At 42.4% G+C, this 11,011-nt stretch overlaps 2 protein-coding genes across 2 annotated transcripts in view; one reads left to right on the top strand and one right to left on the bottom strand.

Annotated features, from left to right (window-relative positions):
• Positions 1-3,153: 3,153 nt before the first annotated feature.
• Positions 3,154-8,467, top strand: LOC310811274 (metalloreductase STEAP4-like; the record flags this gene model as incomplete). The annotated part of the gene is made up of 9 exons (XM_083679393.1): positions 3,154-3,348; positions 3,824-3,931; positions 4,177-4,247; positions 4,343-4,427; positions 6,011-6,289; positions 6,399-6,493; positions 6,629-6,782; positions 6,995-7,165; positions 8,192-8,467. The coding sequence occupies 9 exons, from the start codon at positions 3,154-3,156 to the stop codon at positions 8,465-8,467; spliced, it is 1,434 nt and encodes a 477-aa protein (XP_083535519.1).
• A 2,114-nt stretch (positions 8,468-10,581) lies between these two features.
• The window catches only part of LOC310811120 (metalloreductase STEAP4-like), a 7,818-nt gene continuing 7,388 nt past the window's right edge, over positions 10,582-11,011 (bottom strand). Inside the window, exon 10 of the mRNA XM_083679179.1 lies at positions 10,582-11,011. This exon is cut by the window's right edge and continues 634 nt beyond it. The gene's annotated coding sequence lies outside the window, so the exon portion shown is untranslated.

The following is an 11,011-nucleotide window of genomic DNA, read 5'->3' as shown; positions in this document are numbered from 1 at the left end:
AGTTGAACTGCTACCGGCTGCAGATTTGAATTAGGCCTATAGAATTATTTAAAAAATAAATGGGAAGAGTTTATTTGTAACATTTAGGGCCGGTTTCACAGACAAGGCTTAAGCCTAATCCTGGACTAATTCATACTTTCAATGGCAAATTGCCACTGAGGATGTTTTTTATTCTAGGACTAGGTTTAAGCCTTGTCTGTGAAACCATTAGAGTTCTGGCGATGTCCTTCCAGATTGTACCTTTTATCATTGTTTTACGACAGGTGGCGTCACTCCTACACTAAAGCCTCGACCGATCAGTGCAGATGGAGTCGTGCTATCTGACGTGAGACAATACAATTTCGATTAAAGGATTCATGGGAAGAATCTTATAGTTCTCTGTTTCTGAGAGAGAATCCAGAATGTGTCTCGTCCACACTTGTAGTTGTTTTGGTTTGACAGGAAAGACGTGTTGAGTGACAGACAGCATGAAACTAGGAATTATTTAGACCAGTGAGGTGATAATATGCGTGCTGGTGTCGTGTAGTGTTCCCGATCTGACAGAAAGTGTGTTTTTAAGAGTTATCTAATGAATATTATTGTACAATAACAGTGATAGTTGCTTACACCTATGACACTTGGTCCTCCAAAGCAGTTTCATGATGACTAACGGTTGACTTACGGTTATTGGTGATACCATGAATATCACTCAACTTTTGCCATTACTACTTCAGTAATGATTGTCAATCATGTTATACCCTTGTTCATCACATTTTGGTTAATATTATAACAGTGACTTTTTTTGGTGATATGTAAGTAAGCCATCATAAATTAAGTGTGTGTGTGTGTGTGTGTGTGTGTGTGTGTGTGTGTGTGTGTGTGTGTATGTGTGTATTTGTGATAAGTCTGATGAGTGGGTGTGGATAATACTGGCAAAAGAACAATCAGGATTTATCTAACCACAGGCCCAAAATTCTCTAAATTCTTTGTACCAGACTTACTGCTGGTTCTGTGATCTCCTCCCCAGGCTCTGACCAGCTCACCAGAGTCAGGCAAATGGCATTTGTGAAAAAAACTTGAACCGGAATTATTTGTATTGTAACCTCACAAACTCAAACCAACTTAATTCTGACGGCACACCTCAGAGCTCTACACAGAACAGTGTCTTCTGCATTCCAATAATCTACAACTAGCACATAGCACAGTCATAACAGATAAGGATAGAGTCATAAGTCAGCACTAATGATACGATAAGTTGATGAGTCTCACACACGCACGCATGCACACAAACACATACACACACAAACAGAGATTGCCATATGTCCATGCACTTTATATCAGCTGTATGAATATAATTATGTATTCAATATATTCAGATTTTTCATGTATTCATCTGTAAAATGTTGATGATGCTTGCAGATGACATATTATTGATTGCATCTATAATCTTATATCATTGATGTAAAACATGCGATTAATTTTGGTGTTAAATTGACAAATTGCAATAACATCAATTAATGTTCTGAACTAAATAATTAACTTTACAATATTCTTAAAAATGCATGAAAACACTTGGAATGCAATGGTGACATGTCAGTAAGATATCATCAATTCAGTACCTCTTAGCCTTCGGTACCTCTTAAAACCACAATGAATAGAGGGGGAACGCTCTCTGAAGCAGGAACACACACTGACAAGACACCGGCACGCACCATCAGAAATAGAAATGCATGGACACTCGCAACTCTTTCACTACGGACACGGCTGCTATGAACACATTAATTGATTATAAAGGGGGTGACCTTATTTGCAGTAGTGCTTCACATATTTTGTATTTTCGTATTTCGTGGATAGTGTGAATTAGGACTCTTTAAACTCTTTAAGATTTTAAAGCCCCTACCCTGATCTGAACCGAATCTTAAACTCCTCTCTATGTAAACCCCAACGCCTGATCTGAACCCAAACTTACAGTAAGCCCCTCTCTTTTCAAATCCTTTTCAACCTAATCTTAAACCCACCCAATTGTTACAGTTGTTTTTAGCCATATCAAATTGTTGCACTGTGCAGGCCGTTCAGCAGACATAAAATGTCACCCTGAATGTTAAGTATGAATATCAAAGGGTATCTAAGCTGATGCTGTAAGGCAATACTAATCAGTCAAGTCAACATAATATTTTACCTGAGCACTAATCTGGTGTTTTACACTGACATTTATAACAAGTCTCATCAGCATGTGTGTGACGTAAACATTTCCCTGAGTACACGTGACTGAAATGTCACAAGATGTTCCCTGATCAAAACAAAAAGTCCCAGCCATCTGGCACTTCACAATTCCCACTCACCGTGTAGGAATTTTCCAGGAATTTCAGGATGGAACCCTGTGTGTGTGTGTGTGTGTGTGTGTGTGTGTGTGTGTGTGTGCGCGCACACGTGCATGTGTGTGTATGTGTATGCGTGTGTGTGCGTGTGTTTGTGATAAGTCTGATCAGTGGGTGTGGATAATACTGGCAAAAGAACAATCAGGATTTCTCTAACCACAGGCATTTCTGAAACAGTAAAAAAAAAAATGCTGATGGGAGGAACTTGAACCAGAAGAAAGTTCACAAACTCAAACGAACACACTTCTGAGCTCTACACAAAACACTATCTTCTGCGTTCCTAGAATCTATAAATAGCACATGAGTGGTAACAGATAAGGATAGAGTCATAGGTAAACAATAATGACAGGTACATTGATGAGTCACACACACACACAGCTAAGGAAAATGTGATTGGTACTGTAAACAGTAATTACTAGGAGTAGGAGGTAAACTAATCAGTATCTTCTGCATTATAATATTATACAACTAGCACATGAGTGAAAAGAGATAAGGATAGAATCATAAGTAAGCACACACACGCACACACACACACACACACACACACACACACACACACACACACACACACACACACACACACACACACACAGATATGATAACATGATCATATGATCTGATGTTAACAGCTGAGGATAAAGGAAAGGAGCAATAAATGAATGACATATCTTGGGGCAGGACTGTGCAGTAGTGGAACAGTCAAGAAAGATCACGTTGTTACGGACTACACTAGAGAAGAACGGATCACACTCTGAAACTCAGCAGAGATCACTCACTTGTCTACTCACCTGTGGACATGACTTGTGAGGAGAAGAAACAGTATGTGTCCATGTCTCAGGTCCCTGCCCCCCCTGAGCGTGAGACGCTGTGTATCTTTGGGACGGGGGACCTGGGGCGTTCTCTGGGCCTGCGTCTGCTCCAGGCGGGGTACGGGGTGGTGTTTGGTAGCCGGAGACCCAACAGCCCCCCCCCTCTGCCCCAGGGAGCTCAGGTAGATATGGGTTTATATGGGTTTATATGTATTCATGTTGTACTGTAGGTGAATATGTGTATGGTGTTTACATGTTGATTCTGTATTTTGCAGGTGTAAATATGTGTAAACATGTGTATACAGTTTGTGTAGGGTATACAGTATGTGTATAGGCTACTGTATATGTTGTGTATGGGTATCTATGTTGCTAAATTATTTGTGTTTTTTATGTGAATAATATACCGGTATGTCTTTATATGTTGATGATCTTTATGTGTTTATATGTGGATGCTTCAGTGCCCTGCGTAAGTAATGGGAGTGAAGCATTTTTTCTTCTTTTGGCTCTACACTCCAAAAGAGAAATCAAATAATTACTATAGGGGTTAAAGATCTGAAGGTTGACGTCTTTTGGAGAGGGTACTTTATTCGATGTTACAAAGAAATGATGTGTCAGACAAGCAGGCTTCTCTCTCTGAGTCTCATCTCCCACATGCAGGTGTTGGGCCATGCTGCAGCAGCCCTGTCAGCTAGCCTGGTCTTCATTGCTGTTCAGAGGGAACACTACGACTTCCTGCAGCCACTGGCAGCACAGCTGAAGGGGAAGGTCTGTTCACTCAGCACATTCATTAACATCTATTACTGTATTAATTTCAAATTCATCTAAAAGTAATAAACGCTGAACCAGTGTGCATGAAACTCAGTGTACTGTACATCACTTACAGTTTGTACCAAGGGCTTTGGAATCCCAATAAGATTAGTCTCAAACGTAATTAAAGTTTGATTTTAAGCTCAGTGTCTACTTCTCCTTGTATGACCTGGACTAGTGATGAGTTCCTTCGTCCATACCAGGTGTTGGTGGACATCAGTAACAACCTAAGGAAGGGTCTGTATCCTGAGGCCAACGCAGAGCACCTGCAAAGGTGAGAGATGTTGTGTTCAGTAAATGTGAGCATGAGTATATGTGTGTGTGTGTTTTTACAGTATGTTGATTATTGATGTTCTTGGACATAATCAGCCTGGTGCCTGGAGCTGCTGTGGTCAAAGGCTTCAACACTCTGTCTGCCTGGGCTCTGCAGAACGGACCTCTGTCAGGGAAACAGGTGAGACAGGAAGGGTGGAGGTGGAGAAGGGAGAGAGGCTTTAGTTAGTGTGCAGATGTGTAGCCCCGTTTCTCCAGTGTGGTGTGGGCTGCTAAGAAACAAGATAGAGAATTATTGCTTTAAGAAAAAAAAAAGAAAAAAAAAGTAGTGGTCTCTTTACAGACCAGAGGACGATTCTAAATCTCTGTCAGATTAAAATGAGTGTTTGTTGTGTGATTAAAATCAAGGTACAGCTAAGAAAAATCATCATCTGAAATGGAAAAGTGAAGGAGATGCATAGATAGATACGGATCTCCTTTTTTAAATATTTATTTTACCAATGCCTGATGAAACAGGCACAGCGAGGTAATGCTACACACACACACACACACACACACACACACACACACACACACACACACACACACACACACACACACACACACACACACACACACATATATAGATATATTCACTGACTTTAAACAAACACACACACACACACACACACACACACACACACACACACGTGTGCACGTGCGCACACACTTGGTTATGTTGCGGAGATGAGAGACAAGTGTTTGTGCTCAGGCTCAGTTTCAGAGCTAAAGAGAGAAACACAAACACCGCATTCAACCCTCTTGAGAACAAACCTGAATCTGCCTCACATTCTCTTCATACAAACAAACAAACAAACAAACACACACACACACAGACACACACACACACACACACACACACACACACACACACACATACACACATTCTACTGCTGCAGTGCACTCTTTTTTTCTAAAAAAACTGGTAGCTGCTGTATGAGAGAATAAGAGTATCTGTGTTTTTGTTTCATTGTTTGTGTGTGTGTGTGTGTGTGTGTGTGTGCGCGTGCGCGTGCGTGTGCGTGTGCGTGTGTGTGAGTGTGTGTGTGTGTGTGTGTGTGTGTGTGTGTGTGTGTGTGTGTGCATGTTTGTGTAAATCATTGGTCGGCGATTTGATTAGATCCACAGTGGGGCTCTGCCAGTGTCACATTTACATTCAAATAGAGATTCTGTCCGTCCCTGGTCCCCTGCCGTTACTGTACCGGTAATGTATGAGGACACGGTTCGCTGCCCAGTCTGTTTACACAAACATCTGGGGAAAACTCTTTATTCTCCTAGCTGTAATATCTGCATTTTCAATCTCTCTCTCTCTCTCTCTCTCTCTCTCTCTCTCTCTTGTGCGCGCGCGCACACACACACACACACACACACACACACACACACACACACACACACACACACACACACACACAAACACATTCATAAGCATGTCAAAACACTCTTTACAATCTACCTAATCTCTTTGGTTCAGAGCAGGGAGAATAGTGAAGCTCAACACAGTGACAAGGGAGTGTATATATGAGGTTACATATTGTACCTGTTAATGTGCCTATATTTGTCATGTATGAGTGAGACACTACAAGATAGATAGTATTCCTATATACCTATAAGTATGTCCGGTATTTTTCTGACCTACTATAGCATGTATATCTTATCGGTGTACTGTATATCTATGAGGATAATATATGTATGTGTATAGTTACAATATATGTGTATATGTTCCAGGTGTCCATCTGTGGGGACAGTGGGGAGGCCAAGCAGGCAGTGGTGGAGGTGGCCACCAGGCTGGGTCTCAGTGCCGTAGACCGGGGCTCTCTCTCAGCGGCCAGGGAGCTAGAAGACTTCCCCCTGCAGCTGTTCCCCCAGTGGAGACTCCCTCTATGCATCGCCATAGGCCTCATAGCTGGCTTCTACTTCTACCTGCTGATCAGAGACGTTGTGTATGCATACGTCACCCAGAAAAAAGACATCTCCTTCAGAATGATGGTCACACTGGCCAACAAGGTAACAGAGAGGAACTTCTGGTGGTGAACTTTAGTTTGTGTGTTTATTCTAGCCCAAACCCTGTGTGTATTTATGTGTTTGTGTCTCTGTGTGTGCCTTACCTGGGCAGGTGTTCCCCATCGTGTCTCTGATCATGTTGTCCCTCTGTTACCTGCCTGGTGTCATGGCCGCCTTCCTGCAGCTCTACAGAGGAACCAAGTACAGGTCAGACCTGAATAGAAGAGTATATGTAGGGACGTGTGTGTGTGTGTGTGTGTGTGTGTGTGTGTGTGTGTGTGTTTGTGACATTTGCCAAGGCATTTACATTTATTATACAGTGTATGTCTTGCTATATTGCAGTCGCTTCCCTGATTGGCTGGACCGCTGGATGCTATGCAGGAAGCAGCTGGGTCTGCTGGCTCTGGGATTGGCCTTCCTGCACATGATCTACACACTCATCTTACCCATACGCTACTCTACAAGACACAAAATCATCTCAGGGGCAGTGGACGCGGTAGGATCAGAGAGGGGAAGTGTGTGTGTGTGTGTGTGTGTGTGTGTGTGTGTGTGTGTGTGTGTGTGTGTGTGTGTGTGTGTGTAGGTGTGTTCTTGGGCAAAGAGAGATAAGGACAATGGAAAACGAGGACAGTGATAGTTGACTTGGGTAAGTGCATGTTGCACCACGCCTGCATGATATAATAGCACTCTAATCTCTTTTTCACTCAGGTGAAGGCCAACCAAACCACTCCATTTGACTTTGACACCACGGAGGCCTGGGCCACAGATGTCTTCTTTTTTCTGGGAATTCTGGGCTTCTCCCTCTATGTACTGCTGGGATTAACGTCCCTCCCCTCCGTGGGAGGTTCACTTAGCTGGAGGGAATTCAACTTTGTACAGGTGTGTGGTGTTTATTGTTTGTGTGTGTGTGTGTGTGTGTGTGTGTGTGTGTGTGTGTGTGTGTGTGTGTGTGTGTGTGTGTGTGTGTGTGTGTGTGTGCGTGCTGTTTCTTCTTTTATGATGTAATTAAAGCAGATAAGTCATCATCATTCCCCACTCTCAGTTTAAACCCATTGAACCAGTAATTCAGACACTGTGTGAGAGATACTTGACCTGTATTACATTTGAAGTTATTCATTAAGCAGAATTGTTATACCTGGATAAAACACAGCCAGGATACTGTCAATACAGGTCATAGGTCTGTTTGAAAGATTCCCGTAGCTAGCCGTTACACAATCTTAGCCTGTGTGTGTGTGTGTGTGTGTGTGTGTGTGTGTGTGTGTGTGTGTGTGTGTGTGTGTGTGTGTGTGTGTGTGTGCGCAATGTTGGAGAGTAGTTCTACTACAGCTACAGCTTAACTATTAATTTAACAACATTTTGCTGTAGCTTGGTGGTAGTTAAACTAAAACTAAATAGTTTTCTTATAGTGTTTTCAGTAGTTAATTACTTTTTTTGCTATGCGGTGTAATTAACTTCTGTAATTAACTTCTGTCACTACTCATGACATTTCCCCAAAAAACAATGAAGAGAAATAGGAATTTAACTATAACTATTCCGGCCCTTGAACTTCAAATGTCCTTAATATTTCTTCCCTCACTGCACCACCTCACCTGTTCTTTTCTCTCTCAGTGATTTCAGAGCGCGCCTTCTGTCAGACTGGTCATCTGTCAGTAACTGACTGACTGATTTGTGTGCTGTAATTTTGATGGAGTGAACTACTTTTTCAAAGTAGCTTTAGATACTATATTTCTCCCAAGGGTAGCTTTAGTGTAGTTCAACTTCTTCCCTTAAAATAAGTAAAGTAACTGGTAATTTAGTTAAATAAATGTTCAGAGTAGCTTCCCCAACACTGTGTGTCCATTTGTGAGTCGATGTGTGTGTTGATGTATTCATCCTAAAACCCCCCTCTTATGTCCTCTCTCCCAGTCCAAGCTGGGTCACCTGACCCTGCTGATATGTACGGCCCATGGTTACCTGTACGGCTGGGACAAGTTCCTGCGTCCCTCCACCTACAAGTGGTGGACCCCGCCAGGCTACATGCTGTGTCTTGTTCTGCCCACTGTGGTGCTGCTGCTAAAGCTGCTGATCATCAGCCCCTGTGTGGACCGCACCCTCACCCGCATACGGCAGGGATGGGAGAGGAGGGAGCCAGGCGGGGAGAAGGGGGACGCAGAGGTGGAGACCAAGAGCAGTCACCTCTAAACTATGACCTGTGAACTCTGGCTAAGAGGGATGTCAACTTGAAACAGGCCTGAAGAGGAGTCAACATTTTAGACAGTACAAGCTTTAGTTTCCCTCCCTTGTCATCCTCTAGTGCAGATGGGTGAATATTGCCCTCGGGTAGAGATCTGGGAACAGCTGTCCCTGCCCAATCTTTTTATCTTCTAAATGCTAAACTGAAAAAGATCAGTGTCAACCTGATCCTACCCTGTTTACTGCAACCTATCAGACACAGGATTTCCCTGGATAAAGAAAGTGTTTCAAGTGTTCTTTGGGTCTTGAAAGGGAACGGCTCATTTCTCTCCTGTGCCCTGATCTCTCTCAGATGTTTTGCTGAATGCAGAGGAAAACAGACAGCTATCCCCGGATGAAATACAGCATTTTTTGATAAACACCAGACAGTGTTTCCTCTGTCCTGAGAGTGTGTCTCTCCTGTCTGCTTCTCAGTGATGATATCCCCATGGTCATTCTCTGTCTCTTTAGGATGTGATTGATCAGTGTCTTCTTACACTCTCTCTCTCTCTCTCTCTCTCTCTCTCTCTCTCTTCCTCTCTGTCTCTCTCTCTCTCTCTCTCTCTCTCTCTCTCACGCACATACGCACACACGCACACACACACATGCACACGCACACTCCCTTCTTTGGGACAAATATAATATTTATAATATTTGACACACCTCTCATTATGCTTGGATTTTTTTCAACCCTGGCTTCTTTAACATATTTTTTTATTTTTTTAAATTCAATATGCTATGATGTAAACAATCATATGTACTGTACAGTGTGTGTCCTCTGCATAATGACAGACAATACTGTATCATGAAGGACGTTTGATTTCAAAAGACACACACACACACAAACACATTCACGCACACTCACGTACACACACACACACACACACACACACACACACACACACACACATGCACGCACACACACAGACACACACACACACACAGACACACACACACACACACACAAACAAACAAACATAGAATGAGACTGATATGCAGAGCCTCTCTTGCCCAGAGCAAAACTTTTACCTGCAGACATCCTATTATCCTGCATCTAACACCATCATCTCCACATGCAATCTGCAATCTCACACACTTTCTCACACAGAGTGTGTGTATTTTTCTAGTATTACCAGATTGCTGATGCTAATTTTAGACCATGTTGTGCTGCAGGGTAAGTGGAGTGTGGGTGAATGCTGATCTACAAAATGAGATATTAGCGCATAGCTTCAGGATAGTATTAAGTTGTAACAACACAAGTAATGCTGTGAAACAAGCTGGCTTACATTCTTATATTTCTCCTCATGTTTAATTTCACATACTGAGGCAACCCTGACATCTATAATACGATTATACTCCCTCTACCATGATGAAACCACCATTTATTTACATATGTACCACAGACACGTACAGTACAGGATCACGTTGAATTGTTTATGGATATAAAACATAGGTAGCAGTATACAAATGAGGTTGTTTGTGTACGCAGAATGTGTAGAATGTTAGAGACTACTGTGTGTCCAAGCCTGATATTATATAGACTGGTTATTCCAACAGCTGAGAGACTGGTCGATCTCCGTCCTCAAAGTCTGGTGATAATATAAACTCCTAGACAGAAAGTGTTGCTACATATAAAGAGTGTTATACCTATTTCTATACTATGTAAATCTTATATAGTTTATATTATACTTATAAACCTGACTAGATTCATAAATCAGGTTCAAATAAATATGTCTGTTGTGTGAGACTGTATGGATATCATGACCTGCTTGCCGTATTCAAAGGCCAGGCCAGTAGTCCACTAGTCCACTAGTCCACTAGTCACCCCTCCCATCACTGTCAGTTTTAAACAGTGCTCCTTCCCTCATTGATTCTTTGAAGCTTTTAGAAAAATAAGCTGGATTTGATTTTTGCATCTGGATCTACATGTGCCCCTGTGCATTGGTGCATTGGTGCATTGGTGCATTGAGAAACCCTGGTTTCCATCTTGATTGAGCTCCTCCTCACCAGTACGGCTCCTCTCGTATCTGTCGGACTTTATCACATCCATTGAAAAACCTAAAACAGGGACGTAGGCTTTGGGATGAGGCCAGCTTATCATTTATTGATGCAATAGATAGAAGGCTTGGATAACTTTTCCAGCTCAGTTGTCTGAAAACAAGTGCACTAATAACATATCCTACAACCCAGTGGTGCGGAGGCTGTGGGCTGTGTCCATGTCTTGGCAGAAGCTGTGAGGGCTGTTTCTGGGAGCTTCTCTGTGTGCTGTCCCACTACATTCTACATACACGTGTAAGTTAATGTTTTTATATCTTTGGTACTATATAAACAACCAAACATTATCAGTTACAAACAGAGATCAACAAAAGCTATGGGCAACCGTAAATACTGTATCTAATTAAAGGAAAAATGTCCACTTCACACTGAACCCTGTGAAAGTGTGTGTGTGTGTGTGTGTGTGTGTGTGTGTGTGTGTGTGTGTGTGTGTGTGTGTGTGTGTGTATGCGTGTGCGC

This window comes from Argentina silus (assembly GCF_951799395.1).
Source record: "Argentina silus genome assembly, chromosome: 10".
NCBI lineage: Eukaryota > Metazoa > Chordata > Actinopteri > Argentiniformes > Argentinidae > Argentina > Argentina silus.
This window is presented reverse-complemented; position numbering and strand designations above follow the sequence as displayed.